We start from the raw sequence: 22273 nt of genomic DNA on the forward strand, positions 1-22273 counted from the left end.
TAACCTCTGCTTTATTCTCTGCATGAGTGCTAGCTCCTACTCCACAGCCTTGAGTGCTAACTGAGGCATTACAGACGTACTGAACTGTATGTTACACTACCTGTACAGAAAAGCATCATTTGCAGTTGGAGTGGGCAGCAGGTAACACATATTAAATCACAATTTAAGACTATATTGCAAGTTACAGACCGGTACAACCAAACTAATGACCCCATTTAAACAATAAAACCCCAAAGGAAAAGGAACAGGCAATACCTGTACTGCTTTTTTATTCACAAATTCCAACATTTTAATTGAACTATTGTTTTTTTTAAGAAATGTTAGCAGGAGTGTGATCGGCATTAAAACAGGAATGAGTGCCCTTATTTTAGTTTTACTGGAATCCTGATTTTTATCCTTTGAACTCCCTCGCATGTTCGTGCGCTCGCACTGCACGAGAGGAGGGAGGGAGTTGTTAACTGATAACTTTGAACAACAAGCATTAAAATAGCCTTCATTCTGTCTCTCGAGGTGGTATAAAAAGGTTTGCTGTGTTGCCATCTGACCTGCAAACCTATCTACGCAAACTCTGCTAATAATTGTTGTTTAGGAAAAATCCAAATCTTTGAAAACTGCTGAGGTATAGTTCCTTTTTAGAGATGAGGAGAGAAGCATTTGCAGCTTCAGTGGGGGCACCCGCAGATGGCAAGCAAGGGGAGGGCCAACCCCCAGTTCAACTGGCTGAAGATCCTCGTAAGAGGCTGCAGTCGGGTCCAACCCACTGCAGTATCGCCATCTGAGTCGGCGCGGCCTCTAGCCATGCTCATTGGTGAAAAGTCATGCCTTTCCCAAACCTTTCTTCCTGAGCACTGAGATTAGTAAGAATTGTCAGAATCCCCTGATGGGAGCTGGTACGTTATCCGTATCAGCACGGATTGCATTCCACCTGTTTTTAGTTTCCATACTGACTGTATTATACTGTAAACACCAAAGCCTGCTGATACGTGATTGGTCAATACAGGTCGGACTACAAAGGAGAACTCCTCCCTTTCTGAAATTAGGGCTGTGCTCCAAAAATCTGTATCGATGCAGATGTTACAGAATCGACATGGCTGCAAAGCTGTGATGACAGTTTTGAAAGACAATTGACCTATCGTGCAGTTCACAATAACGGCATAGCAATCGCTCTGGAATATAAATATTTAAATGTGTTTCTAGGATCTCTTAGGACCTGAAATTATGTGTTTTATGTTGTAGGATCCTTAATATGCCTCTGCTGTGATTCTCAACAATCAAGAACTGTTGTAGTGAATTCAGTGTAAGACATGGTCATTACCCAAAATCAATCAGGATTTGTATCGCATCGAGCCTCTGTATCGTGATACACATCTTATCGTGGGGTTGTATGAAATATCCAGCCCTAATACGTTTGTACTAGACAAAATAAGAGAAGCAGTAGTTAAAATGCTGAAATGCACATGACAAGAAATTACATTATTATGTAACAGATGGGTTAAGTTACATGAGGTAGATGTTTTTTTTTCAGAATTGTCAAATAAGTGGAATTTCCACAGCTAATTTGGTTGTCTGTGACTTGAGTCATTTGTCTGACTTGTTTACCGGATGTGACTGCACTCCCTCAGCGACTTCTGTTGTTAAAAAAAAAACCATCAAATGATGTACATAAGTCCAAAGTTAACAGAATTGTCCTTCAATGATTAGAAAGACTTGATATGAAACTGATTGAAATCCTTTTTCCATCATTTTACCAACTCAGACCTTGTGTTTGAAGTTTGGCCAACATTTCTGCTGCTTCCAATAAAAATGGAATTACCCTTTAACTTTAGAGTGGCAGGATGTGCATTTTCAGTAAATTCACGATGCTGGATGGATGTGACTGTACGCCAATGGTTTATCTGCTGGGGCAGGGTTTCACTGCTCTGCCGGCATTTGAGGACAAGGCAATGATTAAAGGGACAGGCTATTGATCTGTTTCGCATTAGGATGAAATGAGCTTGTAGGAGTGATGTGCATGGCTTCATTTAATTCGGCACAAAGCCAAGGTTTAGTGCTGCACCCATGCTGTATTCTCTGACTCTAAACATTGAATGAAAGTGCTACAACTGCGGATGATGACCATGCAGTATGATCGTTTGGCTTTTAGCTGGTCTACAGTTTTGAAGATGGCAAGTGTCAATCAAAACTCTGAGTTAATTTCAGGTCATTCTCTTCAGCCATGAGTAAAGTCTTCAAGTTTTCCCAGCTTTCACAGAAAGCTCCCTGGTGGCCCTTTAAGGCGTCGGACACATTGTGTGCTCTCTTTCTCCCTTTGTGTATTAGGTATTGAATAAGTGACCTTTCTAGTTCGTATGAGCTCATGGGAAAAGTGGGTGTTTCCACAGGAAGTCAAAGCCTCTCCCTCCCCCTCCGTTTCTGTCGCTTTCCCTCTCCATGTAGCCCACGCTCTCCCTCCCCCTTAAACCTTTCATTCGGTCTTATTTTTTTCCACTTTTTCTCACTTCAAGCACTCTTAAGTACTCAACCAAACAGTTCTTCTCACACAGATTCCTGTGTGAATGCTGTGAAGCATGGGGAAGAACGGTGATGATGGTGGAGCTCAGACGATGTAGAAATGCAAAGGAACTGGTCCTCTCTTCCATCTGTTTAAAATTAAATCATTATGGTGGTGGTGTGATTACAGACAGCTGCTCAGAGTCCAGCCCCAGAGGTTCTGCAGAGGTTAAAGCTGTGTGTGTTTGGGGACAGGAAGTGATGCACTAATCCTCCCAATCAAATTCCTCCTTGATTAGATCAATACTCCATGCTGAACTTCTTTAGGATATGTAAGGCTTAGTCTGACCCAGAGAGAGATGGTGTTAGAAATCAGAGGCCCCGAGATTTATCTAAGGTACAACAAAGAATAACATTTCAGCAGGTATATATATTATATATGTGTGTGTCTCAGTGTGTTTTGATTGATCCATTTTTTATCTCAAACACTTTTAACACAAAATAAAAGCCAATGAAAAGCATGGGCCGTAAATCTATACAACAATTTAATCCACAAAATCCGACACAGTGAGTACATGTTAAAAAGGAGGATGAAGGATGCACTTACACTGTTGTAGGAGCACAATGTGTCTAAAGGTTAAACTTTACTCTCAAATTAGAACCCTCCTTTTGAAAAATAGATGACATAAAGCAGAATATTCTTTGGAGAGACTAAGGTGATATTTTATCAGGTTACCTTCAGAAGAAATACTGTAAAAGAACATTTGAGTTGGTGTCGTCATGTGTTATCAGAAATGTATCAACCCAGTCACATTCTGCTGTTTCCATAGCTGTGGCTGTGCCTGTGACCTGGCAGGCTCCATTCTGTCTGGCATGAAGTCTGTCCTTAATTGACACCGCTGCACTTGGCTCTGGCCCACTGAACAAATCTTTACAACATGTCTCACCTGTCAGCTGAGGGAGATCCAACCAACAACCTCCTTCAACCCTGTTTCCTGTTAAAAGTCACTGTCATCCAGGTTATTGAAGCTGATGTCACATTTGGTGTTGCAGGTTATATTGCTCTGTTTGCAGCTTAGTTAAGCTTTAGCTGAACACTTACTGTGAGCGAACTAGAGCTTCTTCTCATGCTTTTCAAGGTATTTCTTGATATGTAATTATCTCTGTTTTAATATTTTGTTTAATAATAAATACATTTTATTTAGACTCAAGGTCACCTTACAAAACAGAGATAAAAATGAACGACAAAGTAACAATTAATTGATAACATTAATATCAAAAAGACAAATTTACAGTGAAGAGGATTCAAGAGAGGTGGATAATGGTCAGACTGAATATGCCAGTTTAAAAAGATGTGTTTTGAGATTAGATTAAAAAAATGATTATGGATGTCTGGTGGGAGGGAGTTCCAGAGGCAATGGGGCAGAGCGGTGCTGAAGGCTCTGGACCCCGTGGTGGACGGGTGGACGGGTGGTCCAGTGAGTGGAAGAAGACCTGAGAGTGCGGACGGGTGTGTTGATGTGCAGGAGTTCAGAGAGGTACAGAGGAGCGAGGTTATGGATGGCCTTAAAGGTGAGGAGCAGAATCTTGAAGTCAATGCGATATTTAACTGGGAGCCAATAAAGCTGCTGAAGGACAGGAGGAGTGATGTGATTAACGGAGGGCGTTCTGGAGATGATGTGAGCAGCAGGGTTCTGGAGCAGTTGAAGTTTGTGGAAGGACTTGAGAGGGAGGCCAAAGAGTAGGTAGTTGCAGTAATCAGTGCGAGATGTTACCAGGGTGTGTGAGTGAACGAGAATGGCAGTACTGTTGGGTGTGGGGACTGCTGGAGGCAATTGCTGTTACGTAGATGGAAATAAGCGGGCAGAGTGATTATTGATGTGAGCTTGGAATGATAGTGTGCTGTCAAGAATGACACCTAGATTCTTAACCTGAGGAGAGGGAGGAACTGAGGAGTGATCAAGAGTGAGGGAAAACTGCTCCGAAATTGAAATATGTGCTTCTCAGATGTCCATTTGAATCAAACGTGAGCTACACATGACAACTTTCCTACGATGTAAGAGAGTTCAATCGTAGAAAAACAACATAAATAAGTAAAGAGAGTCGCTTATTACTACTCCACTGCCATGACATTTCTCAGATTCAAAAACTTGTTTTTGGTTGTTTGCAGCAATCACCCATATGATCTTTCTTCAATTTTTCATGAACCAAGCCTACTTAAAGTTGTGAAAACAAAAACTCAAATCCCAAGAACATAATTCCTCACCTTCAGTCTGTTTTGCAAAATGCATGAAACCACACCAAGCTACCTTTTTCCCCCACCCACCATCCAGAACTTGTTATACACGTACATCTTTTTGACTTTTTGTCCACAATAGGCAAAAAAAAAACCCTGTGGTTTTCAGGAACACAAGTTTAGTAATAATTGATGCTTGTAGTGATCATAAGATCACTGCTCTTCCAGCATATTTTCCAGTGTATTAGCATAATGAAAAAAAGGGGTTGTGGGCTGTGTTGTTTTGGAAATGAGGAAGTTGGGTAATATTACTAGTCTGCAGATGCTGACATAATTTTTTCAAGATTAAACATTTGATGGTGTTCATCCTACATCTTTCTTTCATTAGGGAATATCTGCAGCTGATGTTTCTTAAATCAGTCTGTGAATCCTTATTTGGCATTGGGCCATACTGAAGGTAATTAACTCCTCACAGTGTTGATGACTCTTTGTAATAGCTCACCATCTCTCTTTTTATGACAATCTAGTAGGCAGAGACATGATTTCGCCTCATCTGTGTAGGTGCAGTGTGTTTGTCTTAATTAATCACCGGAGGTTTCCTATTTATTCATGTTTTGCAGTGAAAATCTTGTTTCTTTTCTGTCCTGGTGCTGAGTCAGTGGTTTTGTGCTCTGTGTGTGGTTAATGATGCGTTATCTATGAACAACTTTAACCAAACAACCCCGTTAAACTGACACAGGTGGAAAAGGATCTAAATTTGGTGTTTGTGAAGCTGTTCGTGTGAAGAGGAAGTGGGTGTATAGTGCAAACACGATGTTGATTACACGCCTACACATTTCACCCATTCTTGCTTTTCTTGAGGCGGGAAACCAGCAGCTGTGAGAGACAGGATTCGCTGGGTTACGTCTGGAATGAAGCAGTTTGTGTTTCACAAAACAGCTCGGCACAAAGAGCTGTGCTGCAGCTGAGATTTTCTCCACTGGCTCTGTATTCACGTTGAAAACAGGCCTCTAATGTATTCCGTGTGTGTGTGTGTGTGTGTGTGTGTGTGTGTGTGTGTGTGTGTGTGTGTGTGTGTGTGTGTGTGTGTGTGTGTGTGTGTGTGTGTGTGTGTGTGTGTGTGTGTGTGTGTGTGTGTGTGTGTGTGTGTGTGGGTGTGGGTGTGTGTGTGTGTGTGGGTGGGTGGAGGGCTGGGTGGGTGGAGGGCTGGGATGTATGGTTGGAATGCTGGACGGGAACTGAGTGACAGGTTTGGACTTGGAAGGTAGGCGGGACGGGGGAACATGCCTTCTGTGACATCACCACCACCACCCAAAAGGCCGGGCCAGTTGCCTGCTGCAGAGGTGGAGTTTCCTTCCTGCTAAGCTGACCGGGGCTGAGTGTGGCCTGACCCACCTTGCCACTGAAATCTAAAGTGTACTGCAGCTCGGTTCAGCCGGGTTCTGGGATTTGTGTTTCTCTCTTTTATCGCATTCTAGTTTTTGGAAAAATTCCAGTAATTTTGCTTCTTCGTGCAGTTTGATTATGCACCACCTGAGGCTTACAATGAAGGAAGTTAATACATGCCTACATAGTTGGTCATGTCAGCACTGGCCTAATAATTTCCTAAGTGGAGCTTGACTATGTTTTTTTTTTTTTTTTTTTTTTTTACATCAATCCATGCTCCATTTAAAGTATGAGTTGTTACAGCAAGTTTGTTCTGTTTTAATAGTCATTTCAGCCTTGCAAAAATGTTGCAGAGCACTTCTGCTAATTACCTCTGTGGCTTTTAGATGTGGTTAGACCATTTAGAAGCAGAGCTACTGTGGACCATCTGTGTGGGTTAATGTCTGTGCGTTTGTGTCACAGTCCAAACTACACTAACTCTTGAAGAATTGAGCCCCACTGTTGACCCTTCTGTGAGTGTGTCAGCTGTCTGCTCATGACAGCTGTCCAATGTTTTCATATCAGTCTGTCTGTCCCATCAGTGTGTACCTGTGGTGTTGTCTGGCATATAACAGTGAGAACACTGAAGTCAAAGCTTGTCAGGTAAATATTTTTGGATATCATGTCAAGGCAAGTCTAGTCAGTTTTATTTATGGAGAGCAGTGCCTCATGTTGTCTTAACAAGAGCAACTAAACAAGAATTCAGTCTTATGAAAGCATTGAAAAATTCTTTCTGAAAGAAAAAAATCATAAACAAAAATCATATAAAGCACCCAATTATTACTTTCCGTTTTTCATACTTGAAAGAAATTGAGGCAGTGGTAAAAGTAAAGATGAGAAGGTACTAAGATTTAATATAGAGCTCTAGCTATAGATGGTTGATTACAATCGTGTGGGTGTCGCTCCTGAGAACCCTGTGGCAGCTCTATCCTTCTCAAACAGCCTGAGTCATTGTGTTTTAGCGGCCTGTTATATGTGATGAAGTCATAGATGTAAGGAATTATGGGTCATATTACTGGACATGACTCAGGCTGCCTTATGTCACACAGTTATTGGTAGTCCTCCTTTTCATGCTGCCCTCTCTACTTTCCCACCGCTCTAGCTGCAGGCCCTGTTAGCTCTGGCACTGCTGGCACTGCAGAACAGCCTCATCTATCACGGGAAACGGCTCTGAGAGAATCAGCTCAGCCAGAACACAGCTCAGCAGCTAGCCACACACCACCCATGCATGTGTGCAGGGAGAGGAGGAGTAGCCAGAGGAGCACCGTGCTCAATGCGGCTGCCCGAGGTTTACAGAATAGGAATAAGAGGTTGACGGGAAGCAGAGGTCACGTGCTGTTAGAGAGAGAGAGAGAGAGAGAGAGAGGTGGTGGAGGGTGGGACCAGTAACACAAGAAGCTTTTTTTCCCCCCCTCTTCTGTCTCCGTCTGGGCGTCTGGAGGCACACTGGCAGAGCAGTGAAGCACGTTCAAGAATACACAGTGATACTGCTGAATTATTGAGCAATGGTGAGTGAATGTGACACAGGCCGGCGAGCTTGCATGCTGCATAGCGACAGGAGGAGTGGAAGGGAGAGATTACCTGCAGCCAAAGAGAGCTTCGAGTGAGATGAAGCCATTTGTATGCAGAAGGTACAAGAGTCACTGATGAACATTCACATGCATTTTTTAAGACATGATTAAAACCAATATTTGAGAGTTAAAACCATCATAGGACAATATGTAAGCTGATAACATATGTAACACTTAAACGCTTACAGCATGCTGTTGGAAGTCATTTATTTGGTTATTCCACAACAGTTTGTTTTTGACAGCACTTGTTTTTTTTTTACTTTAGCAGGTTAAACATAGTCAAACATAAATATTTGATGATCTCCTTTACTATATTTGGCACTAAATAATTTGAAATCAATAAACTTGAGTTGTTGTAAAGTAGTAACAAGTATTTTGCGCTCTTTCCTTATTCCCTATTTTTAAATTATAGGCATACCATAATTATACTGAAAATATAAATAACATACTTACAGCTGTAAAAGTCACAAATCAAACATATCTAAGACGTAACTGTACTACAGCTACCTGTGACAAAAGCAATACATTCATTTATATAGAAGCTCAAAAAACAAGAGTGTAAAATGTGCTTTGAGAAACTCAACAATAGAAAACAAGACAAACAAAGGCCACACAAGGCAAGACAATAACAATGTAACATTAATAAAAAGTTAAACAAAGAAAATAAACAATTGTAAAAAAGGAGAAAACACTGAAGAAGAGAAAAGAAAATATGGTTTAAAAAAAATACACCCATTAGGCAACAATGCAAGACTACACTGATATATCTGTTGAATTATGCTACTTAATCCAATCAGCAAAGTGTTGTGACTGCTTCTTTTTTCTGACCTGCGTCAGGTTTCTCTTTATTACTAAATTCTGTATATTGCAATAAATGCTTCATCAAGTTAGTTACAGTTAAAAACTGTACACATTTTGCAAGCTCTTTCTTTACCCTCACAAGCAAATAAGCAGCCAGTGTCCTTGTGCAAAACAACACACACACACACACACACACACACACACACACACACACACACACACACACACACACACACATCATGTCTGTAAAAGTAAAAGTTTAAATTGGGTTGTTAGAACAACAGGAAACCTTGTCCGGATTTTGTGTTCTAGTGGTCGCATCGTGTTTTAGGGTGCTGGTTTGACAGCCCCCGAGCACTCCCCTCAGCTGTCACCACTTAACTAGTCCCTGAAGAGAGCCAGAACTACAAAACATGGGAAAAATGTAAAAAATGCATGACTCCTACTCCACCTCCTTCTCCTCCTCCCTAGTTCCCTGATCCCCCCCTTCCCGGCCCCACCCATCCAGTTTTGAGTTACTAGGAGACCAGAAATTGTCCCCAAAATGTAAATGTGTTATTAGCATGAAAACCAGCCTGCTGTCTAAACGTAAGCAGTAGTTGTTAGTGTGAGGGAATATTTACTTCACACTTTTTGTGCAAGTGTCTGTCGACAGCGTGTTTACCTTCTGTCTGCAGAAGGGCAGTAAAGGTAGAGGTCAGTGAGAATGTCTGTGTTTTTACCAAAAACACAGGGACAGAGTGGCTGTTTGGTCTCATTGAAGCATTGAAGCCAGAGAGTTTACGGTTTTGTTACTTTGACCCAAATTCATACTTATTCCAGGCATATATTTATGTATAATTTAATGTAGTATAAGCAGAGCAGTCTGTCAGCAGAATAAAAATGTTATTTAAGTGTGTAGTGGGTGGACACTTATCTCCCAGCATGCATTGCACAAAGGAAATGTTACAGCTTTGAAAAATGAATTATGGATGTAGGTGAAACAGTGCAAGGAACATGCAGGAAACTATACTGTCTGTAGACCATGTTGCTTCCTTTTATACTCACTGCAAATCTTACTATGTTGTGAACCTTTAAACCAGACCATGCCGGTTTTATTTAAAAGCTCCATTCTGATTCTGCTGTAGCTTAAGAAGATGGAATCTTGGACAGTCAAGATGTTTATGTTTCTTCTTTTTAGAGCTTCAAATGACCTTGCTCTTACATACTTTACTGAACTCACTTCATTTTATGTCCCAGCCTTATCACCTTACGGTACTCTTTAACTTTCCTTTTAAATAAACTGATACACAACCAGTTAGACAGCCCTCTCTTTTTATTTCCCTAAACTGTTGAACTCAATGCCCTCTAGTTATCAAACTGACGAGCATTTTTGGTATATTTTTTAAAATGGAGATGTACCTCTTAAGTAAAGGTTTGACTTCAGCATGGGTTTATATTATTAACAATGGCTTTGTCCCTGCTTTTTTATTTTGTCCATTTCACTTTTTACAATATTTCATTTATTGATTTCTAATACTTGGTTTTGCTGTTAAACATTTTTAATTTCCTGAAAAATGTCTAATTAGTTCTTATTTTTTGTTTGTCTGTTCCTGTAAAGAGCACTTTGGGCTGCATGTTGGTAACAAAGGTTGCTAAATGAATAAGCTAGTGTTGAGTTAAAACAAAAACAAAATTAAATGCAGTACTGTGCTAATTTTAACAAAACCCAACAAGACTAAAAAAAAAGTGCATTGTTTACACATTTCAATTCCTTTGCATTTCAGGTCAGACATAAGAATTCCAAATGTTTGGCTCTTTGGCACGTCACTTGTTCATGATTTGTCCCTTTTTTATAAAGAAGAACTTCACAAGCCTGGGACATGTCGACATAATGTATCTTTCCCAGAAGTATTTACGTTTTTTCTCTTCTTCTTTCTCTCCTGCAGTCATACTTTGTCACTGACTATGACCCCACGATTGAGGACTCCTATACCAAGCAGTGTGTGATTGATGAAAGGGCGGCTCGGCTCGACAGTAAGTTGTCTGAACAAACACTACCAAAGCAAATACACACACGCTCAGACAAATACACACATGTACCCTATCAGTATGTTCTAACGCACTCATGGAATTGATCCCAAATTTGCTGCAAGTTATTTTGTCTATGTGTGATTGTGTCACTGTGTGTGTCCACGCGCTCTAGTCCTCGACACGGCTGGACAGGAAGAGTTTGGAGCCATGAGAGAACAATACATGAGGACAGGGGAGGGCTTCCTGCTCGTCTTCTCAGTCACTGACAGAGGAAGGTGAGTGACAGTTTTGTGTTCTCTACTCACTCACTTTTCTTCCCTTCACATCCTTCTCTCTCTCTCTCTCTCTCTTTCTGTTTGCACATCTCTGTTTACTGTTCACAATTACTCACACTCTTTGGCTCCACCCCCACCTCTCACTCTACTCAAACAATAAATCTTGCACCCATACTCTCACTTGTTGACGCCTTTATTTCCGGACCCCGTTGCTGTTGTTCTTGATGTCATTTTTCTTCTGTTCTCATCACTTAAACCGCATCCGGTTCTATTGAATCCACTCATCTGTGCACCTTAGCTTATATTTAAAGTGATATCGAAAATTTTCCGCTAGATATAGAGATCCAAGTAGGTTTGAGTATCTCATTCAGTGCTAACATCAAACAGCTTCCATTAGGAGTTGGAACAGATGAATATAGAATATACAGTATGTGATGCTTCTTAATGCGGCAGAATAAGATGATTTTTCCTCAGCAGAATTTACATTTTAAGAATCATAAATTGAACGAGTTGGCTTTTTAAGAAACTATAAACAGCATGTTTTACAAACAAACCTAGTGGAAAAAAAGATGATTTTTCTACAATTCCAAATATGCAGGGTATACACAATATCAAGAAGTGTCTTTGATTTCATGAAATGTTAAGGATTTGAAAATGTTTGAGCTACAATGTTTTGGGGCTTAAGTCACCTTTTGAGTCTGTCACACCCCGTCCTCTTTGTGTCCCTGCCCAACAAGTCAGCTAGCTGCCTTTCCCTGCCCCCACCCACTGCTGCCCCCTCCCAATGTTTACGTTGTAAACAGTCTTTCCTTCCTCCATTTATATTAGTCAAGTTGTTCCAGATTCACTATGTGCGCACCCCGCCGTCTGTGGGCCCGTAGCTGGAATGCCGTCCTGGGTTGTGGTTGCATTCTGTCTCTTTTTTTTCCCCCTCAGATTGACATTTTTATTTGCTCTTGGGTTGAAAAGTGCACTTGGCATTTATATTATGGCGGGCAAACGGTCAGGTCAGTGCACGGAACAGACCCTCAGACAAACACATTTTTTGTTTTTTTGTGATAGTGTGGCTGACTTCTACCCTTTTGCCTTTCTGACATGTTAAACTCTTAACTCTTGTACACAGTGGTAGGGACTCTAACCGTATTGTCATGGATGTGTTTGACTGGCTACGTTTTGCTTTAAATGTTTGCATCTGTATTGAATCATTATGTAACCTGTTAGTGCTGACACAATCTAAACACCACCTGATATTGTTTTACAGTTTTGAGGAAATCTACAAATTCCAAAGACAAATCCTTCGGGTGAAGGACAGAGATGAATTCCCGATGATCCTCGTAGGAAACAAAGCAGATCTGGAACTACAGAGACAAGTAAGTCCAACAGATTGCACATATCTGAACGCACTGACCGACAAAACAGGCCCCTTGTTTGATCATCTTACGAGCTACAGTAATATGTCAGTCTGGAGGAGTCACATTTGCATATTTAAAAAATGGAAGCGAGCATGTGCAGCTGCAGCTAGCTGCTAAGATACAAGAGGATGTTAGTGAAAGAATAAAAGAGAAAGGGAGGATGGATGGAGAGAGGAGGGAGTGTGATGAAATGATGACTCTTGGTTGTTTGTATGCAGAGGCGCATTGCCTCCTTGATTGAACCCATACTGCCCCCTTGTGGTTAGCAGGAGAAGTACCAGCACAAATTTCACGAGTGTTGGTTGACTATGTATTCTGTTGATATGAGTCATGTGGATGATGGAGACATTATACAATTTTTTATTATGTAGTACAAATGACCAAACAAGCCTGAGTGGATCTGTGTTATAAAAACCTAAACATAAAAATATTCTAACAGTTAGTTAATGTAGTTAATGATGACGCCCATTGTTTAGATTTTTTTAACTGTACATCTCCCCCTGTAACAATGCCTGCAGAACATAGTGGAATTATCTGTTGACCAACCTTTTTCAAATGTTTGCTTCACATTTTCTTAATTTATGCTAATTGTGCTTTTCATTAAGAATATAGCAACGCTTCGGACTTAATTGCTTTTTGCATTATTCAGATCCAAATTATGTGCACAGCTGTTAAATAAAGAGAGGGTGGAGGGAGAGACTCCAGCTGCGTCCCAGATGCATACAATCGAATTTGACTATGTAGAAAGTTAACACTTAAGAAATGATTCAATACAATACAATTGAAAATGAGTTTGCGTAGAAAACTTCTTCATTGTTTGTTTGATTAAACAATACTGTGTGGGACGAAAGAATAGAGTTCCAGAGTGATGACAAATTCGCTCAGGGGAAAACCTGGTTAGTCTTTATTATTGCAGGGAACACAGTAAACATTAGATAGTTGTTAGTTGATAATCTAAAAAAAATGGGTTTTTTTGGTAATTTTTTCCTTGTCAAACCGTTTTTTGAGTATCTAGAAAAGCGCTATATAAAACCAATGTATTATTATTATTATTATTACTATTTAAATAAGAGTTATTAATATTAACCTTAAAAACACCATTGATATATGAGCTGAAATCAATATCAAATAGGAGCCATAGTGTGAGCAGCCAGTGCCTTCTATGAGTACACCGTCTTTCTTTATATTTTCCAACATGGACCCTTAAATGAGAAGACTTAACATATGGGCTGTTCTCTATTAGCAGTCTGGCTCTGTACCATATTATTCTGAATCCAGTAAAGCCACAGTTTGTATGTAAGTGTTACATTGAAGAGGAGTATGAACACAAACAGTATACGCTATCTGACGAACTCCAGCTTGATATAAATATTATTCATGATTTCATGGTCATATAGAACAATATTTACTCTACTTAATCATCTCTAACTTTCATACATGCCAACTAGTACTTTTTTTTTATGTGTGGTTGAAAATAATTGACATGATAATTGACATGATTCATCATTATTCTTTAGGTAACCCAGGAAGAGGGCCAGCAGCTGGCCAGACAACTGAAGGTCACATATATGGAGGCTTCAGCCAAAATCCGTATGAACGTAGACCAGGCTTTCCATGAGCTGGTTAGAGTAATCAGGTAGGTGTTTTTTTGAATGCATCTTTTACATGTATGGATATTTCAGTGAATCAAATCTGCGTCAGTGGCTAAAAAGCTCTGCGTTCAGGGATTGCTATGAAAACTATTGCAGGAGTATGAAGGTTTTGTATATGTTGTCCATGGCAATTTGCAGAAAAGTTTTTATTGATTACAGTTTAAAAATTATACTTTCAATAGAATATTTCAAAAATAGTGATCAGTACATAAAAGTAAAGTCATTTTTTCATGCAACCTGCTAATTTCAAACAAATGAGATGTTTGAAAATGCACAGAAAGAAATCTCAGTAAATTAAACCAAAACCTTTCAAACAATTTTGAAGAAACAGAGTTGTGCATTTATTACTAGTGTTTTTAAAGAAAAAGCACATATTGCACATGTTCACAGCAAAGTGTGTCATGATACTTTCCTTTCTCCCACTCCCCAGGAAATTCCAAGAACAGGAATGTCCACCCTCGCCAGAGCCTACGAGAAAAGAGAAAGACAAGAGCGGCTGCCATTGTGTGATCGTCTGAGTCGGCCTTATCACTGTAACTCATGCAGCTACTCTGTACCGCGCTGCCCACTCTGCCTGACATCACATCCTCAGAGGATGACTGACCGCTGCCTTTCTCCACGTGCATGACTTCAGACGGCCTTTTCGGAGATACTCTGACCAGGAAGTGCTGTCCCCAGGACATCACTAAGGACAACTGACAATGCCAAATTTTAACACCACTCTACCTTCAGAAGTAATTTAATCCACATGAGAGAGTCCCAACACTAAACATTGCCTTCTAAATCAGCCTGACCGATTAATGTTTTGTACTCTGAAGGACTTCTCTTGCCTTGTAGTGACATTTGTACTTGCTACCGAGATTGAATGAAAACTATATATCCAGAATGTTAATACGTTTCTTTAGTTTTCCAGTGTCTGAGCAGAGCAGAGAGATTATCTAATGAAGCTTTGTGTATGTTGTGCCATATCCACCTTTACCCCCCATGTGCTAATCTGCTACTGTACATATGTGACATTTGTTGTGATTTTCAAAGTGTATTTCTAATGAACTATTAAATCACCACAGTACAGTGTGTGAGGTTGACTTTGGTTTTGCATATATGAAAGTGAATATATAAGTATGTATATAAATATAAAGCCTAGACAGACCTTAAAGCTACAATGATAGAACTTTTTGGCATTCTGCATTGAAATCTTTACTTCGTCTGTGGTTTCTGCTTTTCATCTCAATTGCCAAATATGGATTGTCTACTGTATTAGATTTTTTTTTAAGTTTTATGGATTGACTGATTCCAATCCAATACCAACTCGTCAATGTACCGAAAGTAGTGCATTTGTCTGAAATTCTTTCCTCAAGGCTGGCGCTTCCACCTAAATTTGCCATCGTTCATTCTTTCAGATCTCTTAGAAGCAGTAGATCAATGTATTGGTAACAAACTGTGTATCTTTGAAAAATAACAAGATTTAAGATCAAAACACTGAACACTTTATGCTCTATATTCAACTTTGTGATGTAAAGAAATCCATTTGCAGCAATCAAGGATCATTCCAGTGTCGTACATCTTTTCTGTCAAACATTTAGACTACAAAATAGATCAAATAACTGTTATATCATTCCAATAACACAGTGGCAATGTTTTTCTTTTTATCTTCAAATACTAAATTTTCATAATTTGACCCCCAGTGAGGTGGAAACCAGGACGAGTGAAAGCATTGAGGTGCACATGGTGATACAGTTGCTCTCCTTTAGGACATGAACTGACTGGACCTGCCACCTGTGGAGATTCATCCCCACAGACAAAAAACACTGTACTGCCTTCTTTTTCCACCTCTGTACTTCTGTTCAGGCGTACTAATGAAGTACTGCAGTTTGTTTTTCATATCTTCATCTTGTAATATAAACAACAAGAAAATCAAATGATGGACTTGATTAATGTTTCTACTCTACTTTTATACATTATTTTCTTATCAAACTAGTTTACAAGTATTTTTCTATGTGTATAAGTGAAAACATCTTCACAGCACAGCTGTGTATATATGTCAAGAGGAATACTGAATTCTCTTCATTGTGTTTCACTGAAGGTGACCGCTGGCCCAAATTAGCAAAATTGGATTTTAACCCCAGATGTGACAGAGAATGTTTTTCCCCCCTGCTGTGGCTTAATCATCGAAAAATGTATCTTCAGGTGTTAATCACCTGCTCAAAATGTAAAATATCTAGGTCAGGTGTTAGTGTTTAAGAAAGGATTCTTGCCTTGACATAGAGCTTCAAAACCTGGAAATGAACTATCATAATCACTAAGGTTTGATATACCAATTTCCCAACTTATTGGAAATCCAAGTGTACATCAAAATCATGCGTCTTTTTTCTTCTTTTTCTTCCATATCAGTGTCTTTTGCCCTGTGTGTAGCTTTTGGTGCTAAAATAAAATCTGTCATTGAGCCAGATGGGGTAGAGAATCTTTCTTTTAGATGCTCAATCAACAGCACAGACATGAACCTAACTTACTGAGCCTCAAATTGGGGGAATTAAAACTACAGTCAAAATAGGATTTGTTCACAGTATGGCTCTAGCTATTCTTTTTATGTTAACACCAGTGTTAGAAACCAAAAAAAATGTATGAACAAAAACTGACTTTCAAATACCTGAGTGTTTTTATTTGATTTGTGTACCATCTCTTTACATGCCTGTGTTTTCTACTTAGTTTTGTTTAAGATGCTGGTGAGCAGCAGCAGCGGCCTTTGGCCCTCTGCGACCTTCTAGTTGATTAATTGGGACAGCAAATAGATGGATGGTTGGAAGAATTTATTGGATTTCTTTACTTCCCACAGAGACCGTTAGCCTTATGCAAGGATTTGTGATTTGAAGGGGGAACTCGAATTCATTGTGTCTGCATTTCCTCTTCTTGCATCTTAGTCAGACCTCGAAAGTGCCTATAGTTGTTTTTTTATTTTTTTTTTACTATTTCTATCAAATTATAGCCATTGGGAACAAAGATACCAAATAATACAAATATGTTGCATTCCAACAACGTAACTGGTAGGCACTGACTAACTAGACATCTCTGGTCCCCAAGGAGCTACAGGATACCGGGTAAGATGATATTGGAATGCACAGAACATTCGCTAAAGTATATATTTCACAACATAATACACACAATCTAAAAAGTCTGATTCACAAACCTGTGTAAAAGCTATCCAAAAACATGCATCCACACAATCAATCAATAAGTGTTATTTTGTCCAAGAAAATGTGATAAACACAAACCATTGTGCGTTAAAAATGCTGCACATATAATGGAGAAAGAAAGTTCAATTTATAAAGATATTTATTTTGAATTAAAACAAAAAACTAGTTTTAATACCCCTTGTCATATTTTCTACAGGTCTAAGGGGATAAAGACGGTTCTTCCAAAATATTCCCTTATTTTGAGTTTTAATGATAGATTGTCCAGGGTCAAGTTAGGTTGAGATGTGATGACTAAGATTTTCACATTTGTGCACTTCATTATCATTAAACTGTTTAAAGTAGACCCTGAGTTATTCATTTTCATAGCAGTTGAATCTCTATGATGTTGAGACTGATCATTAAATAAAAACATAACTAAGGGCCTCCTCACCCAAAGTAACATCCTGCATAAACAGTATTTGTAAACCAACTGGTACTGTTATATACCATATAATAAAGACTAGCAGAAGTCAGAAATCCATCCTTCAGAGGCTTTCATTTTAATTTATTGACATAAATAGTCATGAATAGAGGACTGTCTGCGTGACCTCTCCCCTCATCCATACCTTCTCTTTCTGGATTGGTTCACCTAATGATGGGTAATCTCCAATGTTTGTAGAGAATCACAGCCACTGAGCCCTAACCCCAACCCTAGGTTGTGAAGAGAAGAAGCATTCTTAACCTTCATGCAAAAAGCAAACAGCAATTAGCAGTTTGTGAGCCTCAAGTAAAAACGATAAACTTGATTTGTTTAAATATGCATGAAGTAAGATATGGTAATTTACTATCGATAGTGCACAATACATGTCAGGCTGCAGTCTATCTATGTGTTTTTTCAGTTTTTCGTTTGTTTGTTTTTCTGGGGGGCTTTCTGCAACATTGATTTGTTAGTTACTGATTAAAGAGGTTCAGTGTTCGCTTTTTGATATTAAGCATGATATAGGTTACCACCAATAGGCTACATGACAGTTTCATGCATTGATACAGCCTATTTAATCAGGATAAAGTCTATTGATCGAGAGGACATAGACTGTCAAATTAATCAGCATTTAGGGTCCGCGTGAAAGAAACGAGCTATATCAGCATCCGCGCGTGCACAGTGCACTGACTGGTCGCGTGCCCTCCCCTCTCGGTAGCGGTGGTATAGCCCATTGGAGAGAGCGTCTGGCTCTGCACAGCCTCATTCAGCGATAACGACGATTCTTTTAGTACGTGTATCATTTTGAGGAGACGAAAAGGAGCGGTTCCTGTTTGGTTTTTGTGTCGTCTCGCCCTCTAGTCCAGTCCGTCAAGTTCACCGGAGGAGACATGGAGGGAGTCAGCAGCAACAGGAGCATGTCTTACAGTAGATGGAGTTATGACAGGTAAGCGAGCTTTGTCGTCATGGTAATTGGACGTTTAAAACGTGAGTAGTCTGTTGTGTTTTAATGCCACGTTGCCAAATTGTAGCTAAAATGTTGAGGCTGAAGCTTGTAGTGAAGGAAACCTGCGCAATTAGTTGACAGGTGCAGCGGATTGGAAATCGAGGGATGCGATGTGAGTGTATTAAGTAGTTTAAGCATCATACTGGGTTTGCTGGCAGACAGGATGTTCACTTCACTCTGTGTCTGTATGCCCATGGTGTATTCACTCACCCCCCAACCCCCCCCCCCTTCAACATAGGCCAGCTGTCTCCAAAACATTCCCCATAAGAACGACTTAAGTAATGATGTTAGTTATGGTAGTCTACCACTATATACCACTTTATTGCAAAATACTTTGTTAATACTTACTCTTTTCTAATTTGATCTATCTATCTATCTATCTATCTATCTATCTATCTATCTATCTATCGTTCTATCTATCTATCTGTCTATCTGTCTATCTATCTATCTATCTATCTATCTATCTATCGTTCTATCTATCTATCTGTCTATCTGTCTATCTATCGTTCTATCTATCTATCTATCTATCTGTCTATCTATCTATCTGTCTGTCTGTCTATCTATCTATCTATCTATCTTTCTATCTATCTATCTATCTATGATTTAACACTTAAAAAAAAAAAAGAATTAAAAAGTGAGTTGTATAAATCCTCATTATTAGCTCAGTTCTAAGAATATCTAATTGCTGGTGAAAGTGACTCAAACAAAGCTGAAGTCATTAGCCAGAGAATTGGTGTTAACTCCCAATTGTCGTGACAGTGTGATCAAGACCTCACATTTTGGTAGAGTAACTAAGAGAGCCCAGGTGACAACACCAGCCTCAGAATGACAGGATTGGTCATGGTTGACTACTGTTTTTCAGAGGTCTGATTTGTTCCAGGGGCTGGAATGAATGGTATGACTGCCTGAAATCTACCCAAAGTGCTGCCCCATAATCTGAAACTACTAACTTTAATACTCTAACTGAACCCACAGAAATGTAAAAACTGTATGAGACCTCATAGCAACAATAAGAAAACATTTGGTTTAATGCGCTTTGGCGCCCATCAAAGGTCTCATAGTGCAACTGCCGTGTTGTAAGACATAGTGCTATTACGCCTATGCCTCTTAGACAGCGTTTAGACAGAGGCTGTGAAGCCGGAAAGACTTTGAGAGACGCTAAACATAATGGTCGATTGACTCTGCAAGCCTATAGCCCGTTGTTTTTAAACTCTTTGCATGTTGAGTATGTGTAGTGTCTAGTGCTGTGGCATTGTTGAGGGTTTATTATACTAGTTGAGATTATTTATTTATTTGTATGAAAACCTGACCCATAACTTGGGTTAGAAGACTTTCTGCACCCTGTACGCTGCTAAACATGAGACAACAATGACACCAATAAAAATACAGATGACTGTTACTTAAATATGTTATAAATAATATCTGCAGGGATGTACGATCTGTTTCTTGCTTGGTCACTCTCTCTATTGTCTTCTCTGCTTCATCTGTCACCGTCCTCTTCCTCTTAGCCTGTATCAAAGCATACAGAGACGGGTTAACTGGCTGCTTTATAACTGAAGGCTTCTGTGTGAACTAGTGCTGTAAAGCCGCACACACTTCTTAGAGATAACCTCGGCCCCGCTGCCAAAGTTACATACTGCAGTTAACACGAGATCGGGTTGTGTTTTGGACATGGGATATACAGTATGCCATTCTCTCTGTTGAAAGTTATTTTGCGATCAAATTGAAATTGAAAGGACTATTTCAAGGTGGAAAAGTTACATATATTGTTGCATTAATGTTATATGTTGAAGTAGATATGGTTAACTGAAACAAAAATATTAAATACTTTTGTACAGATGTGTGTTAACATATACTTAATAACACCTCTGAAAAAGTCAGTGACAAAGTTTGGCCACCCGGGTCAAAGAAGAAGCGCCCCTGTTGAAATACAAAACCTCATATTGTCAGAAATATTGTCAAAATATGTAGGTAGTTAATTTAACACACATAACTAAATGATTGTGTTCACCAGTTAACAGCACTGTTTAAAAATATCTGGAGGAAAACTAGCAACAACAAAAAAATAAAATAAACACTATTAGCCAAACAATTCCTCCCAAGTCAATATAAGACAAGAACTAGAAATACAGTTGATAGTTGGAGGTACACTGTTGTTGTATTAGGGATCACCAGAGACACAGTGGAGGAGGTTTTACCTTGACAACACTGTACATGCTGGCCGAGGCATTATAATTGGTATTCTGAATCTGTGCTTGGACATCCCAAGAGATTACAGCCAGAGCCAGTGGTCTCTTAGCCGCCTAAGATTTCTCACAGTAGTATGAAATAATGTGTAACCACTAAACAGTATAACACAGTAAGATGCACCAGGGTCTGCTCTTTAAAGAAGGGTTGCCTGTTGTTTGCTTTTACTCTAATGGCAAATTAAACATTTCCACCAGAAAACTTTTTTTTTTTAATCAAATCAACCTAATTCGATTTCTCTTTTGTGTGGACAAACTCAATTCAACCAACACTATGGATTGGATGTGCATGATTAGATGTGCATGTTACACTTCCTTTCAGGCAAAACACATTCCCATTAGCGGTTAAATATAGGTAACGATTACTGTACATAGTTTTATCAGATGTCTTGCCATGCTATGTTACTAAAGCCATTGCTTAGTATAGAGCAGTTGTGAAATAAGAAAAAGGCAATTTTCAGTCATACTAAGGTCTGAATTAACCTGAGGGCCATCTCTGTGAGATCTGTGCAGGCTTTGCTGGTTGTTTTTCTCTGTTGTCGCTAACTGTAAAATATATGAAAATGGAAAATGCATCCCTACAACATGAGCTGGCACAGATCCCACTGGAGTTGGGTATGAGTATACACTTCCTGAAATATAGACATGATGTACATGTCACCTACTGAGCCCCTAAGCAATATCCATGACTATTACACGAGTGATGTGGTCCATCACTCATGTTTCACTTATTCTGCCTGATTGAACCTTGCCTAAGGACTGTGTGGGTTGACAATGCCTGTCACACCTTCCATTAGTTTGTAGCACCTTTTTGAGCAGTAGTGATCTGACATTGGCCACTCGTCTCAGACAGAATTCTTCTCCCCTTCTTATATCTGTTTTCAAAATCTCAGTCGCTAAATGAAACTAAAACATCTCAGGCCTTGCAATTAATGCTGAGAATGAAACGTATTTAAAATTCACAAAAAGACATTCTTGTGTTTTTGAACCCTTACTTAATGCAGTGTTTTCATTTGCAGGGATTAACTCACTTTTAGTACATTTTCTGTTCAAGCTAAATACCTCCTAAACTGTCTTCAAGGCCACATTGATGCGGACGTGTGTAACCCAGGGTTACTAGTGCTGTTATCTTCTCACTTTTATTATTGAAATATTGAAAATAGTGTAATAAATTGATGTAATTTGTAACAAAACGGTTATTATTAATAAGACAATTAAACTACAATTATCTGTAAAACGACAGCTTTAATATAAGAAAAGTGCTTTGATAAATACTGTTTTTGTGTATTAAATGCTAAGAGCAGTTCGTTTAACTAAACCCTTGGTAAGTCAAATTAAATTGAAGACTTGATAGTAATGTGTGTGAATGAAATAAATGCTAACGTTAGCTACTGCTAGTTAGCTTGTTAGTTTGTCTGAATGTTTGTCAAAGCGGTTTTGATGTGTTGTGACCGAAGGTGGCAGGCAGTGAGAGGCTCATTGTTGGAGCTGCAGTCTG

At 39.3% G+C, this 22273-nt stretch overlaps 2 protein-coding genes across 2 annotated transcripts in view; both read left to right on the plus strand.

Annotated features, from left to right (window-relative positions):
• rras2 (RAS related 2) overlaps positions 1–16322 on the plus strand; it is a 28951-nt gene extending 12629 nt beyond the window's left edge. Inside the window, exons 2-6 of the mRNA XM_061037535.1 lie at positions 10452–10539; positions 10709–10811; positions 12073–12181; positions 13741–13859; positions 14306–16322. Of these exons, the coding sequence (XP_060893518.1) occupies positions 10452–10539; positions 10709–10811; positions 12073–12181; positions 13741–13859; positions 14306–14393 (507 nt within the window). The 3' untranslated portion in view covers positions 14394–16322. The remainder of the gene's footprint in view (positions 1–10451; positions 10540–10708; positions 10812–12072; positions 12182–13740; positions 13860–14305) is intronic.
• A 1944-nt stretch (positions 16323–18266) lies between these two features.
• The window catches only part of tub (TUB bipartite transcription factor), a 53458-nt gene continuing 49451 nt past the window's right edge, over positions 18267–22273 (plus strand). Inside the window, exon 1 of the mRNA XM_061037514.1 lies at positions 18267–18469. Within this exon, the coding sequence (XP_060893497.1) occupies positions 18414–18469 (56 nt within the window). The 5' untranslated portion in view covers positions 18267–18413. The remainder of the gene's footprint in view (positions 18470–22273) is intronic.

Source organism: Labrus mixtus, chromosome 1, assembly GCF_963584025.1.
Source record: "Labrus mixtus chromosome 1, fLabMix1.1, whole genome shotgun sequence".
Lineage (NCBI taxonomy): Eukaryota > Metazoa > Chordata > Actinopteri > Labriformes > Labridae > Labrus > Labrus mixtus.